Source organism: Bombina bombina, chromosome 9, assembly GCF_027579735.1.
Source record: "Bombina bombina isolate aBomBom1 chromosome 9, aBomBom1.pri, whole genome shotgun sequence".
Classification (NCBI taxonomy): Eukaryota; Metazoa; Chordata; class Amphibia; order Anura; family Bombinatoridae; genus Bombina; species Bombina bombina.
In genome coordinates, this window is record NC_069507.1 from 189,445,524 (window position 1) to 189,465,117 (window position 19,594).

General features: G+C 39.0%; 1 protein-coding gene across 1 annotated transcript in view; it reads right to left on the bottom strand.

Annotated features, from left to right (window-relative positions):
* Positions 1 to 4,539: 4,539 nt before the first annotated feature.
* The window catches only part of ABCC2 (ATP binding cassette subfamily C member 2), a 102,123-nt gene continuing 87,068 nt past the window's right edge, over positions 4,540 to 19,594 (bottom strand). The window contains exons 30-32 of the mRNA XM_053692532.1: positions 8,027 to 8,193; positions 6,963 to 7,157; positions 4,540 to 6,435 (exon numbers count right to left, since the gene is read on the bottom strand). Of these exons, the coding sequence (XP_053548507.1) occupies positions 6,306 to 6,435; positions 6,963 to 7,157; positions 8,027 to 8,193 (492 nt within the window). The 3' untranslated portion in view covers positions 4,540 to 6,305. The remainder of the gene's footprint in view (positions 6,436 to 6,962; positions 7,158 to 8,026; positions 8,194 to 19,594) is intronic.

The window sequence follows — 19,594 nt, forward strand, 5'->3', positions numbered from 1 at the left end:
GTGTTTAAAACTGTTATGGCATTAAATTAAGGGAAGTATGACAACCCTGTCATATCTGGTATCAAACCGTTGCTCACAATGTAAGGAAGAGATTGCCGGTCACTATATCTGAAAATAGATTTACCTAGCAGAAATTATAATGGGTTCTATAATTTCAGGCAAAAACTTAGTTTATTGAAGGTCATAAAGACAGGGGGGTTTCTTAGCCTGCCCAGGAAGGTGTGGTCAGGTATCTTGATCTCTGGAAAATAGGTATAAGAATCTTATTCTTTAACTATAAGATTATTCATTCTACAAGGGAGGCTTCCACAGCATGAGTGACCATTTTCTCTTGCCCATCTCCCTAGGGGCAGACTTATAAGCTAGGGAAGTATTAGGTCTGTTATTTTCTTCATTTTATTTTAACCTGTTTGCTGTGTGTAATTGTATTTGTAACAACTTTTTTTAATAATGCATTGTGCATAATATTTTTGGCATAATAAATAATTCCTTTATTAAGTGTTGGTCTTTGTCTAATAATTGAACCACGTTAGTGAAAGAGACTTTATAATTTAGAACTTTATAATTTAGGTTATTTTCTGCTAAATTGTATTCAGAGAGTTAATGTGTAAGTCTGGGTTTTTCCTTAGGATTTTCCCTTTAATAAATCATAAGTGGTGGCAGTTTTTGAGCTAGATATTAGAGTTAGTTTGATGTGGGTGGCATTGAAGGGGAGTTTTGGTTATTTCTTTTAAGTCTAGTACAGACTAGAGTGTTGTTAACCCTTGCACCCACTGAACTAAATCACAAGCTGGCCTGGTTTGGCTAGATTGTGATATATTAGTGATAGTAGAAGGGGTCTGATAACCCTTTCTGTGCCAAATAAGTGACTGGCACAGGGTTGGATAACCCTGGTTCGTCACATTCAGTATTTCTCTTTTTACTACAATAGTTTAGCAGTGTGGCAGTTAAGTTTATTCCCCACTGCCTCTTCCTGCGTGTTACTGCTGGAGTTGCTTCGCAGCAACAAACGTCATTTTCCAAAAGCTCTGCGCTTCATTTTCTGCTGGGGGCTTGAGTGCCATACTTTAAGAGCTGGAGAGTTTGAGAGTTTGCCAAATTTGTTATACTTTATTTACACATTATTTTTCTTGTCAGTTATTTTCTGAGAAGTTAGTCGGTGTTTTTCAATTTCTGTTTATATTCAACCATTGTTCTCTGTTTTTTATTGTAGTCTCTGCAATTTGTTGTTTGCTATTCTGTCTGCATTCACAATACGTCTGTGGAGTATCATGTTTCTGTCTATTTGTATTTTCGTTACATTATGGAGCATACTGGAACTGTACCCAATCCTATAAACTTAGATCCTTTAGAGAGGAGATCCACTGATTTTGCAATTAAATCTGTATATTGCAACCTTGTACCTTTTTCATCTCCATCTTTGCAATTCCTGTATGGATCACCTAATGCAGTCTAACCAGTCTACTGCTTCACTTGCCTCTAAAGGAGTCTGTCCTCCCTCTGTCTGCTTTATACAATGGAGTTCTTCAGATTTCGCTCCAGGATTTAAAGAATTGTTTGTGAGATGATGGTGGCTACGCATTTTCCAAGTAAGCGCAAACAACCATAAAGATAGATCTCCACATTCTGAAACTACGAAGCTTCTCAAACATGCAGATTCTGAAACCACTTATCTGTCTGGTAAAGGTGAATACATTTCTGATTATCAGGAGTCAGTCACTGAGCAAGACTCAGATTCTTCCTCTCTTATGCTCAAAATTGAACACCTTCGCAATTTACTAAGAGGTTTTATGTACCTTAGGGGTCCAAGATCCTAAACCTACTGTGAATAAGTCCATTAAGCAATTTAATTGTCAAACCTGCTGCTAAGGCAATAGAGGCTCCCCCATTTCCTTATGCAATTACAGAAATCATTATTAAGGAGTGGTCTAGGCTAGCTATGCTATCCCAAAGGTGGCCGGTGCCATTTCCACCTTGTTTTCAGCAAGTAATCTTATTCAGACCAGCTGTCAGTATTGCTTATTTTGCAGCAGCTTCCACTCTTTGGTGTCACAGTTTAACCAGATGACTCTGTAGATGATGATGAATTTCAACATTGTTTGAAACAAATTAGATCAGCTAATGCTTTAATTTGTGATGCTATTGTGGACATTATCTGTATTAATGCAAAGAATATGACGTTAGAAATTTTAACCAGAAGAGCTTTGTGGCTAAAATCATGGTCAGCTAAGATGGTCTCAAAAACCAGACTTTTAACTTTTCCTTCTCAAGGAAAAAATTTGTTTGGGCCTAGTCTAGACGCAATTATTTCTACTGTGACAGGAAGTAAGGGACATGAAATCCAAAGGGAAGAATAGAGCTTCTAATCCTTTTTGTTCCTTTTGTCAATCTAGGAACCAAAAATTCTCCTCCTCTTCTCAAAGGATTGATTCTTCCTGACCTTCCTGGAAGTCTACTTCCAATTGGAATAAGTCCAAGCAGTCTAAAATGCCCTACTCTTCTATCAAGTCAGCATGAAGGTACGGCCCCCAATCAAGAGTCTATTCTGGTAGGGGGCAGATTATTCCTTTTTCATAGGGTCTGGGCTCAGTATGTTCGAAGAAGAAGGTTTCTTCTGTCCCACATTCCAAAAAAAACATTAAATGAGCATGCCTTATTTCTATGTGTTTGGGATCTAGAAATGATGGGTGTAAAAGTTCCAGTTCCTATATTACAACAAAGCCAGGGTTTTTTTTCCAACCTTTTTATAGTTCTTAAAAAAGAGGGAACCTTCAGGCCTATTCTGAATCTTTAAACGTTAAACAAGTTTCTCAAGTTTCCTACTTTCAAGATGAAAACAATACATACTATCATTCCTCATGTTCAGCAAGGCCAATACATTTCCAGCATAGATTTAAAGGATGCTTCCCTTCATATCCTTATTCACAAGGATCATTATTAGTTTCTCAGATTTGACTTCTTGGACAAACATTTTCAGTTTGTGGTTCTACCGTTTGGTCTTGCTATAGCTCCCTTCATTTTTATGAAGGTTCTGGGAATGCTCTTATCTGTAATCGGAGGTTAAGGTATTTTGGTGGCTCCATAATTAGACGATATCTTGGTACAGGCTCCATCTTTTACCTTTAGCAGTATCTCATACCAACAAGCTATTTCTCTGACTCCTAAAACCAGAATTTCTTTTCTGAGAGTTGTTAGAGACTCAATCTCAATGAGACTGTCTTTAACAGATCAGAGGAAATCAAAGTTACAGACAATGTGCAAAACTACATTCAATTTCCAACCCTACAGTGGCTCTATGTATGGAAGGGTTAGGTCTGAGGATTACAGCATCAGACACCATTCCATTTGCTCATTTACACATGAGAACCCCTTCAACTTTGTATGCTAAGTCAATGGGGCAAGGATTATCATCAACTTTCCCAAAGTATCTATTTGGATCCTGTAACAAGGAGCTCTCTATATCACCAATTAATTTCCCTGGGAGCATATTTTGTCTGTCCAACCTGGATGATAATCATGACAGATACAAGTCTGGGGTTGAGGTGCAGTATGGGGGTTTCAGAGGGCACAGAGAGTTTGGTCTCTGCAAGAGGCGAGGTTACCAATACATTTACTGTAACTCCATGCAGTCTTCAGCGCTCTTCAATGCTGGCCTCTCCTGAAAGAGGAGACTTTTCTGTGTTTTCAGTCAGACATTGTCACAGCTGTGGCTTATATCAATCATCAGGGGGGAACATGCAGTTCACTTGCAAAGGAGGAAGTCTCTTGCATTCTAACTTGGGCAGAAAAAAAATCTTCATCATTCCTGCAATTCAGATCCTAGACGTGAACAACTGGGAAGCAGACTATCTCAGTTGCCAGTCTCTTCATCCATGGGAATGGTCTCTTCATGTGGATGTCTTCAATTGGATTGTAGAGAGATGGGGTCTTCCAGAGATAGGACTGATGGCTTCTCAGTTAAACAACAAACTTCCCAGATACTTTGCAAGATCCAGGGATCCTCAGATAGTTTGTAGTAGCTCCTTGGTCTTTTTGTCTTGTGTACATCTTTCCACCAACTGTTTTGCTTAGAAGAGTGGTAGCTAGAATCAAGCAGGAGCTTTCTTCAGTAATTCTGATTGTTCCAGCTTGGCCTAGCCTTGGCTATACATCAGACTAACATACCAGGTGGGAGAGATTAAGTGGTCTTAGAGTTTGAGAATCTTAGCCTCCTCCTAGTGGCCAGGAGATATATTCCTAGGAGTAATGGCTCATGGACTCTCACCACCATGATTTTTTTATTTATTTATCATGTAAGCATAAATGTATTTATTTTTTAATTTATTTAACTGTGCACAGGCTTCAGCTACCTTGTAGATGCCCCTTGGCACTTCCTGATTTCTTTAACTAAGAGAACCAACCTAACTTTATGGCTTGTGTATGTGGGCTTGTGTATGTGTAAACTAAAAAATAGTCTTTACAATCTTTCTGGCAATGATTTGTACACATGTAGTATATAAACAGTAATTATATGTCTGAATAAAGAAACCACTCCAGTCATTCCAATAAAAATCCGTTTTATTTGTAGTGTAGAAATTACATTTTGTTCACACAAAGAACATATATTCATGAACAAAACTGGATAAATAAATTAAATATTCTTCCTGAATAGAGCTTTCAAATAACTATCAAAAATATGAACCTAAAAACATAACTATGAAGGGATATATCAGCCCCAACTACATAAAAAAAAATGGCTGGCATTTGGTCATACGTTTGATGGCATCTTATACTTTTCAATAGAGACGTGCATTTGGAGTATTTGGGCTGATCCGAAGACTACAAGCCGCATTCAGCAATTTTCGGAGACAGATTTTATTCTTTTGAAGGTGAAACACACAGAGATCTGTATTTGAATACTCCAAAAGCAAATACCTACATTTCAAGCTATTTTGTAGGTATCAAAATTAGTTCAAATGTATATAGAAGTATCTATTATGCATAAGCACTCTTTTTAAGACCTATTGTGAAGCATGGAATAGATACACACGTCCTTCATAAAAATACTGGAAAATCAGCAGGTGACCTGGTAATACAGGTAGGTGGGGTCAAGCAATGGCCCAAAATGCTAACCTAGGCCCTACCCCAAACTCATTTAAAGCATCATCTTATAATTTTTCTACCCAACTGATTTTATACTCTGATACCCTTAACACATTGTGTGGCAATAATATACACAGGGCCGTGATTTTATCCTCCAGTTGCACACAAGGCAGTGATTTTTTTTAATCATCCTTGGCTGCCAGTAACAGAGCGAAGTACTCAAAGACATGAAGAAGTGCCAGTAATACAACAGTCATTGTTTTACCTGCCTTTGTACCAGCAACACACAGAGCAGTGACCCCATGTGCACCAGGAGAAGCAGTAATTTAACCTCTCAGCACCTGTACTATATATATATATATATATATATATATATATATATATATATATATATATATATATATATATATATATATAGCACTTCATTTAGCTACAGCTTGGGGACCTAAAAGACTGGACATTTAAGTGTCCTGAATTTTTGTATAGATTTTACTGGGCAGCCCATTGAATTAATGTACTGTCCAGTTCAATATCTGACTTCTAGCAACCCTATGAGTGAATGCATCTGCTGCCTCCAGCTCTTTTCATTGCTTTCAAATACATGCTTGCCTGTACTATTTAGGTATCGGCTCTGGATTGGCTGTGAAGGTGTCTGCAGAAAATCCATAGCCAGTACTGGACATTCCTCTGCAGCATTCATTCAAAGGGCAGTAGAATTAATCAGAGGTAGAAATGGGTGGATTTATGACAGATATGTCAAAAATAATTAATGTTGTCCACATTTGTTTGCTATAAACCAATGTTGATTACTTACCAAATATTTGACATTTGTTTTTGCAAAATCTTTTTTTTTTCCCCGTTTACCAAATGTAACATTTGAATATCTATCATCTTAATGATTATTCTCATAAACTTTAGTATAATTCTGTGGTAATCAATATTCAAATGCTACTTTCAACCATTCAATTTTTTTATGTAGATATTCAAGTATGACAGATACTTTTATGTCCCTTTAAGAACACCGGCGGAAATCGTTTTTTCCTCTCACATTTTTTCATCTGCTTATAAACCTTTTTAAGTCTTAAAACCTGCAGCATTTCATCCCTATATTTTCTTGTATGTAAAAGCACCAGATCACCCTTGCTGCTTATAGTAAGTGGTACTGGCCACACTTTTGTAAACCACCTATTTTAAAGTCCTTTATCATTCTGAGGCTTCCAGTCCTACAATATAGTGCTGTGAGTACTCTGAATGCCGGCATCCTTTGTCATCGCAGAGAAATGTCCCTGCTGCTGGAGAAGCGCTTCTGGACTGTCAAACTCTACGATATTCCCAGCATTTAGCACCATTACCCTGTGTAAAACAACAAAAGATCTGTGATTAAAGGACCGGTAAATACAATAGATTTGCATTAACAACAAATGCATGATAAAAATACAATGCAATAGCACTTAGTCTAAACGTCAGAGTACTAGATTTGTTTTCTCACACATTTCAAATTTATGTCTTTCCACTGCTCCTGTATCATGTGACAGCCATCAGCCATTCACAAATGCATATACGTATATTCTGTGAATTCTTGCACATGCTCAGTAGGAGCTGGTGAATTAAAAAAGTGTAAATATAAAAAGATTGCACATTTTGTTAATGGAAGTAAATTGGAAAATTGTTTAAAATTGCTGCTATATCTGAATCATGAGTGCCCCTTTAATGCTTTTATGTATCTGACAATAACTTATGAAAGATAGTGCTTCAAAAAGTGATTTATTTATTTATAAAAAAAGAAAGGCCCTGAACACTATTTAAAACCGTGAGAATGATTCAAAGCTGACTGTAATCATATCTCAATAAGTGAAATGCTGTTTTCTCCTATTTCTTACCGGTTGCTGTCCATGATTGTGTGTAGTCGATGTGCAATGGTCAAAACAGTGCAGTTTGAGAATTCGCTTCGGATGGTCTTCTGGATTAGATTATCAGTTTCGAGGTCCACAGCTGCTGTTGCTTCATCCAGAATTAGGACCTTGGTTTTCCGTAGCAAAGCTCTGGCAAGGCATACGAGCTGCCGCTGACCAACACTGCAACGCAAGGATCAGAGGTTTGGTATGTTACTGAGATGCAAACATGAGGGAATGAACACAGCTGTCACCTTATGATTTAGGGTTAGACCACATTTTAGAACTATTCCAAAAATGTTGCCCTTGTTTTCATTGATCCATCATGCATTAACCGCAAAATACAATTTCCCATAAAAGGTTTAAAAATATATAGTTCTTGTTTGATTTGCATTTTTTCCTTCCTGAAAATCTTAGTTTTACCAGACCAAAAGGCCAGTGCATTCTGTTGAATTCTGAATATGATGCTTGTTCATAGCAAAGGAGATAGGATAAGCTTCATGTTTGGGTGAAACTAGCATCAACTGCTTATCTTGGTACAACAAATCTCCACAAATAAATCAATTCCTGCCCAGTGAGAACATATAAGCTCTATACAATTTTATTGAAGAATATTTATGTTGCCTGTAAGTTTTCTGTAATACAATTACATTAATCTTATCCATACTATAGAGGCAGATATAACATAGTGCCCATGTTTGCTAACCCAACAATGATCTTGCTTGAAGAAAATGACCATTGCACATTCTGTGGTGCTCCACAATGACCCATTTGAGATTGCAAGCTGGTGTCAACTACTACAGATTATGTCTTAGCTGGGGCCCCATGCAAGGCAAAGGGCCCCTGCTACTTTTTCTATATTTTTGAATATTTTAATTATGTCCAAAATAATTTTCTTCAAACCATAGTCATTTTCCCACTTTCTACATGGAATATTTGGGGATATGATCATTGTGCCTATAGACTGTAATTGTCCTTTAATAAGGGCAACACATGATTTTATGGATACCTAATTTTAATGTAATGTCAGAGATGTGCCATTTCCTTGTTACCTTAAGTTTTCTCCTCCTTCAGTAATCTCATAGTAGAGTTTTTCCTGCAGCCCTTCTACATATGATTTAAGGTGTGAGAGCTCAAGGGATTTCCAGATTTCCTCATCTGTGTACTGGTTAAATGGATCCAAATTCATCCTCAAGGTACTAGAAAACAGCACTGGATCCTGGGAAATAAATTACAATGGTTAGAATCAAAGGGACACTTTATGTAGTGGGGAAAGGATGATAGCTTTATTCATTATCAGTTTACATCCACATATCTCTGCTCACCAGTTATTGGTGGCAATATGTTATTAGGGACTTAATACAAGTATTCTTCCAGCATCTCCATTCTGATACTGTATATTTTAACATAAGTAGACATGAAAGTGAGGCATTTAAAGGAATTTCCACTGTAAAAAATGATAGAGTTTAGAACCAACATAATGTTTCCCAGATAAGCATCTAGCTACTGTGAGATGGTCTTCTTTTACATGGTACTGGAGCTGATTTTAGAGCAAATGGAAAGTGATCAGGGCTTACATACTGTACACAAATTCAGGAGTAGAATCCAGCACTCAAATCCCCAGTCAATGCATACCACTGGAGGGTCACTGCAGAGACCCTAGCAATTCACAAAAATACAACAAGTCCAGAGAAGATAGCATAAATCAGCAGAATAATTATTCTAGCAAAAAAGTGTCAAAAGTCATAGCAAAGTTTCGGTAGTGGCATAGGTGCTGTTAGAAATGTATTATATAGTGACAACAGGTATACTAAGTTACAGATTCATTTCTTTTTGCATATAGTTTGAAGAAAACAATGGCACTACTCACTATACTTGAATATAAATAATCAAGCTTATTAATTAAATATATACAAAGTGTAGAGATGCTAAGTATCAATATTGAGACATGTAAATAAACAATTCCAGCAAAGAAACTGGACAGGATACTTGTGAAAAGCACTCTTCCCTCGTATGTGGGGACTTAGTACATATAGAATTTAAAATATATCAACTTTATTAGTTATAATTAAAAAGGTTAACACATATTAAAAACACATGCAGCAAGTTCAGTGCTGTATCTAACTGAAATACTCAAATATGCCGGGTTTACGAATAATTGTCCTGGGTTAATATTACCTGCCCATGGACAGTGGCCCAGTCATATAAGGGACTAAAAGTGACTAGAATCCAAAATTAGAAAGGGTGTGTTCAGGTACACTCATGGCGATCACCCATAAGGGATAAAGGACAAATAAATGAGTAGCCGGCCCAACCATGCACAACCAGATCTTCTAGAATGATATGCTTGAAATAATATTGTACTGTAATTATTTCATTTTTCAGGATGAGTTTTTTTCTCCAAGTACAAGGAACAGCCATGGGTTCCAACATTGTCCCAAACTATGCAAACATTTTCATGAATATGTTCGAGGAGAAATTTGTTTTTTCAAATGTGAAATTTATTCGATGTGGCGCTATATCAATGACATTTTTGGAGTATGGTTAGGGGACGTTAGAACCCTGGTAAGCTACAGTAGTGAATATTCTCCCCATTTAATTAATTCTTTACCAAAAACTCAACTGTTAAGGATGCATAGAATAGTAGCTGATGAAGGGGTTGCTGAGAATAGATTAAGAGAAATGGGTGACCGATTTATAAAAAGAGGCTACCCCCAGATTTTTATTGAAAATGAAATAAATACTGTTATGCAAATACCCAGGGAAACATTGCTAAACAATTATGTAAAAATTAAAAAAAAGGATAAGAATAAACATGTAACCTTTGTATCTGAATATAATGTGCAGAGTAAAGCTATATTGAAAATTGTTAAGAAGCATTGGGGAGTGCTAGCTGCCTGTAACCCTAATATTATTGAATTTCAATCCTTGCCCATGCCAGCGTATAAAAGAGGCAGTAATATAAGAGATAATCTAGTTAAAGCCGACATTGGTTCTATGAAAATAACTAGACAGGGCTATATTACCACTGAAAAAACAAAATGTATGCTTACCTGATAAATGTATTTATTTCCGGACATGGAGAGTCCACAACATCATTCCAATTACTAGTGGGATATTCAACTCCTGGCCAGCAGGAGGAGGCAAAGAGCACCCCAGCAAAGCTGTTAAGTTTAACTGCCTTACCCATAACCCCCAGTTGGGTCATTCAGCTGAAAGAAATGGAAAAGGAAGAAACACAAGGGTAAAAAGGTGCCTGAAGTTTACTCAAAAAACAAACAAAAAAAAACTGCAGAATTTTAATTAAAAGTGGGTGGGGTTGTGGACTTTCCATGTCCAGAAAAAAATTAATTTATAAGGTAAGCATAAATTTTGTTTTCTTTCCTATGACATGAAGATTCCACGACGTCATTCCAATTACTAGTGGGAACCAATACCCAAGCTAGAGGACACGGAATGAACAGAGAGGGAAAAAAAGGCAGGAGGACCTAAACAGAAGGCACCTGCTTGAAGAACCTTTCTCCCAAAAGAAGCCTCGGCCGAGGCAAAAGTATCAAATTTGTAGAATTTGGAAAATGTTTACAGAGAGGACCATGTTGCCACCATTTTTGAAAGCCCAAGACGAGGATACAGCCCTAGTGGAATGAGCCATAATTCTCTCAGGAGGCTGCTGTCCAGCAGTCTCATAAGCCAAATGAATCAAACTTCTCAACCAGAGAGACAGAGTAGTAGAAGTGGCCGCCTGACCCTTACGCTTTCTAGAGAAAACAACAAGCAGGGCAGAAGATTTCAGAAAGTCTTTAGTAGCTTGTAAGTAAAATTTTAGAGCCTGCATAACATCCAAGTTATGCAAAAGATGTTCCTTTTGAGAAGAAGGATTAGGACAAAGAGAAGGAACAACAATTTCCTGATTAATGTTTAGAGCCGATACTACCTTAGGGAAAAAACCCAATTTAGTACGAAGGACCTCCTTATATGCATGAAAAATAAGGTAGGGAGATTCACACTGCAGAGCTGAAAGCTCAGACACTCTGCGAGCAGAAGAAATGGCCACAAGAAACAAAACCTTCCAGGATAGCAGTTTTATATCAACAACATGCATAGGCTCGAACAGAGCATGCTGTAAAACTTTAAGAACTAAATTAAGGCTCCATGGGGGGAGCAACAGGTTTAAACACAGGCCTGATTCTAACAGGGCCTGTACAAAGGCTTGAACATCTGGTATATCTGCCAGACGTTTGTGCAAAAGGATAGATACCACTGAAATCTGACCCTTTAGAGAACTGACCGATAAACCCTTATCCAGTCCATCCTGAAGAAAAGACAAAATCTGGGGAATCCTCATCCGGCCCCAGGAGAACCCCTTAGATTCACACCAATAAAGATATTTACGCCATATCTTATGGTAAATCTTGTGAGTAACCAGTTTTCGATCCTGAATCATAGTTTCAATGACAGCATCAGAAAAAAACACTTTTAGACAGAACTAGGAGTTCAATCTCCAAGCAGTTAGCTTCAGAGAATCTAGGTTTGGATGGAGGAAAGGACTCTGAAGTAGAAGGTCTCAGAGGTAACCTCCAAGGAGGTAGAGATGACATCCTCACCAGATCCGCGAAACAGATCCTGCGAGGCCATGCAGGAGCTATTAGAATCACTGATGCTCTCTCCTGTTTGATACGAGCGATGACTCATGGTAGGAGAGGAAAAAGATAAGCCAGAGAAAACCTCCAAGGAACCGCTAAAGCCACCCGATCCAACTCTGGAACCCCCAACTTGGGGGTTATCTGATAGAACACTTCCGGATGGAGAGCCCACTCCCCAGGATGAAAAGTCCGTCTGCTCAGAAAATCTGCTTCCGAATTGTCCACTCCTGGAATGTCGATAGGAGACAATCGTGGGCTTCTGCCCACTGCAGAATTCAAGTCACCTCCTTCATGGCTAAGGAACTCTGAGTCCCTCCATGGTGGTTGATGTAAGCCACTGAGGTAATGTTGTCCGGACCAACGCCAGTTGAGGCCAAGCTAATAGGGCATTGAAGATAGCTCTCAACTCCAAGATGTGTATGGGAAGAGAGGACTCCTCCTGAGACGACAGGCCCTGAGCTTTTAGAGGGCCCCAAACAACACCCCAGCCTGACAGGCTGGTGTCCGTAGTCACAATTTCCCAGGAAGGTCTCCGAAAGCAAGTGCCCCGAGACAGATGTTCCGGTGACACCCACCACGAGAGAGAGTCTCTTGATAGAGGGTCCAGATTTATCCTTTGAGTTAAATCCAAATGATCTCCATTTCATTGATGGAGCATACAAAGTTGCAGCGGTCGTAGATGGAACCGAGCAAAGGGAATGATGTCCATGGATTCCACCATCAGTCCAATCACCTCCATGCATTGGGCCACAGATGGGCGAAAGGCAGGAAGCAAGAATCTTGTCTTTTCTGACCTCCATCAGAAAAATCTTCATGGACAGGGAATCTATTATAGTCCCTAGGAAACACACTTTGGTAGATGGAACAGGATAACTTTTTTCCAAATTCACTTTCCACCCATGGGAACGTAGAAAAGACAACAGCATCTCTGTATGAGATTGGGCTAGTTGAAAAGATGATGCCTGAACCAAGATGTTGTCTAGATAAGGCACTACAGCAATACCCTGGGATCTGATCACAGCGATCTGATCACAGCCAATAGCGCCCCCAGAAACTTTGTGAACATTCTGGGGGCGGTGGCCAGACCAAATGGAAGTGCAACAAATTGGAAGTGCTTGTCCAGAAAGGCAAACCTCAGATACTGATGGTGTTCCCTGTGTATGGGTACGGGAAGGTATTCGTCCTTCAGGTCTATGGTCGTCATAAACTGACCTTCCTGTACTAAAGGGAGAATGGAACGAATAGTTTCCATCTTGAAGGACAGAACCCTGAGGAATTTTTTTAGACACTTGAGGTCTAAAATGGGCTGAAAAGTTCCCTCCTTTTTGGGAACCATAAATAGATTTGAGTAGCATCCTAGACCCTGTTTTGTTAGAGGGACAGGAACAATAACTCCCAGAGAGTATAGGTCTTTTACACAGTTTAAGAAGGCTTCCTTCTTTATTTGGTTTGAGGATAGTCTTGACAGGAGTAATCTGCCCCTTTGAGGGCAAGACTTGAATCCCATTCTGTAACCCTGAGATACTATGTCCACCACCCAAAGGTCTGGGACATCACGTAGCCAGGCTTGATGAAAAAGAGAAAGCCTGCCCCCCACCTGTTCCACACAGGAATCAGGGGCAGAACCCTCATGCTGATTTAGAGTCAGCAGAAGGCTTTTTGTTTTGTTTTCCCTTATTCCAGGGCTGGTTGGATTTCCAAGAAGATTTGGGTTGATCTGGTTTAGATGAGGAGGACTTTTGCCCCTTAAAGTTACAAAAGGAATGAAAATTAGAAGTCTGACGACCTCTAGGTCTAAGGAAGAAAACAACAATTAAACAGCGCTTACTTCCAAACAGGAAAAAATTCTATCACTATAACTAATGATTGTTGAATATTAGTATTGTCTGTATATTAACTGTTTCAAATAGCACTTAAAAGTACAATCTAAAATAATTCATAAAAATGCAATGGATTGAAACTTTGACTTTATAATAAACCTTCACACAATATCCTTAGGTATAAAAATTGAATAAAACGCACAAAAGCATGCAACAATTGTACAACAAAAACGACTCACACCTCAAACCGCAAAGGTCTGAGTACACTTAAATGAATATAAATATTTACAAGACCTGGTGCTGCTATTTACCGATGGTGTCCTGCGTGCCGCCCGGAGTATGATAGAATCCAAAGATTCACCAGATTCAAGTGCAAGTGTATAACATATGACACATCACGCTATTAGATTGCACTTACAATGTTGACAAATGTATTGTGCACTACAACATATCCAAATCAACACGATCGAGATGTGAAAAACACAGCGGCTCTTTCTTTCCTCCAGGTGAGTCTCCGAATGCAGTACTCACTATGTGTGTGGTAGTGTCCTTCGTGGGCTTTCGTACTTACGGCTTGGATTGCAATAGCCGTGCTTGAAAAAAGCATACACAATGTTCTTACTGCAAAGCACTATGGATCCTCGAATAGCTCACAATTGGCCGTTGTTTCCATGCGGACTGTGTTTTTCACATCTAGATCGTGTTGATTTGGATATGTTGTAGTGCACAATAAATTTGTCAACATTGTAAGTGCAATCTAATAGCGTGATGTGTCATATGTTATACACTTTTACTTGAATCTGGTTGTGCTTTGTTTTTTAACAGATCTTTGGACGTCTAGGTCTGTTCTTCTTGTCCTGAGGTAGGAAAGATCCCTTTTCCACCTGTAATCTCTGAAATGATCTCTGCCAGACCATGTCCAAACAGAGTCTTTCCCTTGTAAGGCAAAGCCAAAAGCTTGGCCTTAGAAGAGACATCAGCCAACCAAGATTTTAACCATAGAGCCCTGCGAGCTAGAACTGTGAAGCTAGACATCTTAGCTCCCAGATGACTTATCTGCATATTCGCATCACAGATAAAAGTATTGGCCAATTTAAGAGCTTTGATCCTATCGTGCATCTCCTCTACTGTAGTTTCTTCTGTAATAAGATCAGATAACGCATCACACCAATAAGATGCAGCTCCTGCAACCATAGCAATACTCGCTGCTGGTTGCCACTGTAACCCTTGATGGACATTCATCTTTTTTAAGTAAGCCTTTAGCTTCTTGCCATTGGGTCCTTAAAAGAGCAACTATCCTCTATAGGAATGGTAGTTCTCTTAGCAAGAGTAGAAATAGCTCCTTCTACTTTTGGAACAGTCCACCATGAGTCACGAATAGATTCAGCCACAGGAAACATCTTCTTAAAAACAGGGGAAGGGGATAAAGGAACCGCTGGTTTGTCCTATTCCTGAGCAATAATTTTAGACACCTTTCTTGGTAAGTGAAAAACCTCCTCAGAAGATGGGGAATCATAGACTCTATCCAATTTTGAGCACTTTGTGGGGTTGACAGCAACCACCAGTTCAGAGTCGTCCAAAGTAGCTAGAACCTCCTTCAAAAGTAATCGGAGGTGCTCAAGCTTAAATCTAAAATTAACTTCTTCAGATTCTGAAGTTTTTTTCTGCTAAAGTGTCAGAGTCTGAGATTTCACCTTCAGAAGCTACTGAAGTATTCTCGTCATCAGACATCTGAGTAAGAGTGGCTAATGCAGTCCTAGAATCAGAAACCTTAGCAACAGGCAAGTGTTTCGATTTTCTCTTACGCTTACCTAATGAAGGGAAAGCTGACAAAGCCGCTGTTACTGCAGAAGAAACCTGAGCGGCAAAATCCCCAGGTAAATAAACACCCCTAGGTGGATGAGAGGACACAGAAGGCACAGTATGAGAAACAACTAAAGCTTGGGACGTCTGAGGAGAAAGCTGAGTCATGTCACGCACAGCAGAATCCTGAGAGACACTTGGCTCAGAAAGGATGATTTTTTTTTTTGCATTTTAAAGTTTTTGATAAACAGGATGAACAAAACTGCATAGGTAGGGCAATCTGGTTGTCTAAACAAAGCAAACATCTATCCATAGAGATAGATTGATCCTGATCTGTATCCATAGCTTAGAATAACAGGTCCCACAAGCAATGTTCAATATAGAAAATTTTAATGAAAAATAAAATAGTTTTTAATCTTTCAGATAGTACTAAATATTAAATAATACATATTAAACACTAAAATCGATTTAAATTTAACTTGAAAAACTGCCTCAGATGCCCGAGGCTCCTACCGGCCATAAAAAATGTCCCACTAGTAAGAGTACTTTCTAGACGTTATATCCTCCTCTGGAATCCGGAGAACTGATATACAGAAGCCGATTCAAAAGAAATTCAAGCAGAGTCAAAGACAGCTGCACTAAACTCTATAACCGCTCCGCTCTGTAAAAGCGGAAGTGCGGTCGACATGTGATCGGGATAATCAGAAAACTGCGTCACACAAATCTACACAGCTCTAAAAAGAGCGTGAAAAGCTGCAGTTTAAAAACAGCTAAAGGAGTAAAACCATTAAACTGTATGAACGATAATCCAGTATTTAATGTGTAAGCTTCTGAACCTAGAAACTTATTAAATGTTAGGGAACCAATAAAGAATGTATTTACTGTTAACCCATGAACTCCCCTAGCCAAGTGAACTCCTCATATAAAGTGTCTCATACTAATAAAATACCCAAGTGCCATGTCTTTATTATGAATCCTCAATTAATTATTAAGTCCCAAAGGAAGGATCTGAAAAAGAGGATTAACCTCCTAAGTGCTGCTATCCTTCTGTACCTAGAAGGCAAAAGAACTTACCTTAGATCCAATTGCATGATAGATGCTGATACTCAGGTGTGGCAGGCACTTTACTCCCTGTCATACCTGTAGGAAAAGAAAGAACAGAGTAACTAACTCTGGCTTTCTGCAAAGGGGTAGCAAAGTGTTAAAAGTAAAGCAAAGACCTTCTCGCCGTCTTTTAACTGCTAAAAGCCACCACTACTCTTACTCAAGAGATTGACATGGACACAGCTAGACCCCAATCCTTGCTTGCAGGGAAAAGTACCCATAAAAGGATTAAAATCTTTAGACACCAACTTCACACAACCTCCACTGACAGAGGCAAAGATATTGACTGGGGGTTATGGGTAAAGCAGTTACACTTAACAGCTTTGCTGGTGTGCTCTTTGCCTACTCCTGCTGGCTAGGAGTTGAATATCCCACTAGTAATTGGAATGACGTTGTGGACTCTCCATGTCATAGGAAAGAAATAAAGGTAGTTTTCCTTGCTTTGGATGTTCCTATTGCAGTAATATGGTCAAAGGAGCCCATTTTTACCATCCAGGTACAGGAAAAAAATATTCTATTAAAGGGTACTATACATGCCATACCACCTATGTTATATATATGATCAAATGCCCATGCAAGCGGGCCTATATCGGAGAAAAGACATGGTGTATCCGTGACAGGATAACTGAGCATAAAAGTAACATCAGAACAAATTAAGACTCTGCCCCATTAGCTAACTATTTTTGCAATGCTTCTTATACTATCAGTCACTTACATTTTCAGATCATAGACCATGTAATTAAACCACGTAGAGGAGGGGATAGAGAATTATTGCTTAAGCAACGTGAATGTTTTTGGATTTATGAGCTCAATACTTTAGAACCAACTGGTCTCAATAAAGATTCGGATTTGTCAGTCTTTTTGTAAAAATGTTATAATCTGGTCTTTTCACTTTCATCTCAGAGGATGATTATTTTAACTGTATCTGATCTAAATCTAGATTATGACAAATTGCCCTGATAATTTAGCATATGTAAGTATTTATTACTATGTATCAAAATGTGATAACTATAGAATGTACTAGTAAGGGTTAATATTTTCTAATGTAATGGCGCCCTCTAGTGGTACCAGTGTATATAAGGTGAATTGTAACACTTGTTTGTATGGCATGATTAAGGTAACTACCGGAACGTTGCTATGTCTTTTGACACTTTTTTTTCTGGAATAAATATTCTGCTGATTTATGCTACCTTCTCTGGACTTTTTGTATTTTTGTAAATTACATACTGTACACAACATTGCCTGTCATCCAAATGTGTTAAACACATAGGAAAAATTCTGTTGGGCAGATGTAAGCATTGTTAGAGGTGGGTGCAGCAGCTTTGTGCTCTTTATGTTATATTACACTGGTGCTTGACTATTTAGCCAATCAGAAGTGTAGCCACCAATTGCTGGCTGAGGAGCTGTTATGTTTACAGGAGTTAAATACATACAAACTTTAATAAACTAAGGCATGCAATATATGCATCGGAATGTCCTTTTAACTTTAAAGCATCACTTACTTCACATTATGCAAATAAAAAGATACCCATGCTTAGTTTGTGCAAGATGTTTAAATATACCTGGTTTTGGATGCACCAAATAGCCCCCTATTTTGCCATGCAGCCATAATTTAAAGGCCAGGCACTACAATTTCCTAACCACACCCCAGAGCACCTGACTCTGCCCTCAGAAGACATAGGACTAGACGTCCCCCTGCTCATAGAACACCTGTAACTGTGCCTCCAACCACACTGTTCCCACCTAGGAATGATTGCTCCCCATAAAAAGGTTTCTGGAACAGCCACTGGTAGTATCTACAGTCTTGTTACAAACACTGTTGCCACACTTGCATTTGTGGAAAAATGTGCTTGTCCTACACCCCAGACAGATGCAAAATAGCAAGTCCTATAACCTAGGTTTTTATTCATAATGCTGCAAATTGCCTAAACCAGCTACGTACTAGACATCAATTGTTTAGAGCAGTGCACACACTAATTTACAGCTAGCCCTAAATAATCACAATTAAGGGAATAAAGACAAACACCAAGTAGTTTTTGCAGAAGTTCACAAACTATTTTAATCTGCCTTAAGCACCACACTCTACACTCACTTATCTCTTATGCCCCCAAAATACATTTTCCAGGGGTGGAACTACCATTGGTGCAGCAGATGCAGTCATGTCACCAGGGCTGGGGGACCCATAGCAGGCAGTCTAAACATAGGTATGTGCTGATGTGCACAATCCTAATGCAGGGGAGCCTTTTATTAGTACAGATTGCAGATCCATCTATCTACTCAAAATCATTATACAGAGCAGCATGTATATTATTACTCTTGCTTACTACTGAGTTACCTTTGAGCGCCCAAAATAATATTTTGCACCAGGGCCCCCTGTTATGTAGGTGCGCTGATGTTCTCTCATTCTCTAGCACCATAGATTTATGTTGTGAGTAGTGATGTCGCGAACAGTTCGCCGGAGAACAGTTCCCGGCGAACATAGCTTGTTTGCGTTCACCGCTGCGGGTGAACATATGCGATGTTCGATCCGCCCCCTATTCGTCATCATTGAGGAAACTTTGACCCTGTATCTCACAGCCTTCAGATACATTTGAGCCAATCAGCAGCAGACACTCCCTCACAGACCCTCCCAGCTCCTGGGCAGCAGCCATTTTAGATTCATTACGATCTTGCTTTCTTAGTGAGAGGAGGTTTAGTGTTGTTGCTGCTGACATTATAGGGAAATAGATAGCTAGGCTAGTGTACTTAGTGTCCACTACAGTCCTGAAGGACTCATCTAATCTCTGCTGTAAGGACAGCACCCCAAAAAGCCCTTTTTAGGGCTAGAACTTCAGTCTCTTTTTTTTTTTTTTTTTGTAATTTTATTTGCATTTGCCTCCTGGCTTTCAGCCTGTGTGTGAGGCTCACAGCATATACTGTGATTAGTGCCACCACTGATATCTGCTTAACATTAGTGTAAATTTAAACAACAAAACTTTTAAATCATTTTGCTATGGTAATCTAATTTCATTTTCTATCAGGCCTGTGTGTCAGACTTACACAGCATATACTGTGGTTAATTGCTGTGCCAGCAGCCACCACTCATATCTGCTTAACATTATTGTAAATTTAAAAAAAACAAAACATTTTTTTACATCAGTCCTCTTCTAGTGTTATTTAATTTTAGTTGCCAGGCCAGCCTGGCTGCCATTAGTGCCAGCCTGTGTGTCAGGCTGCCAGCATATACTGTGCCTACTTCCATCCTCAGTGC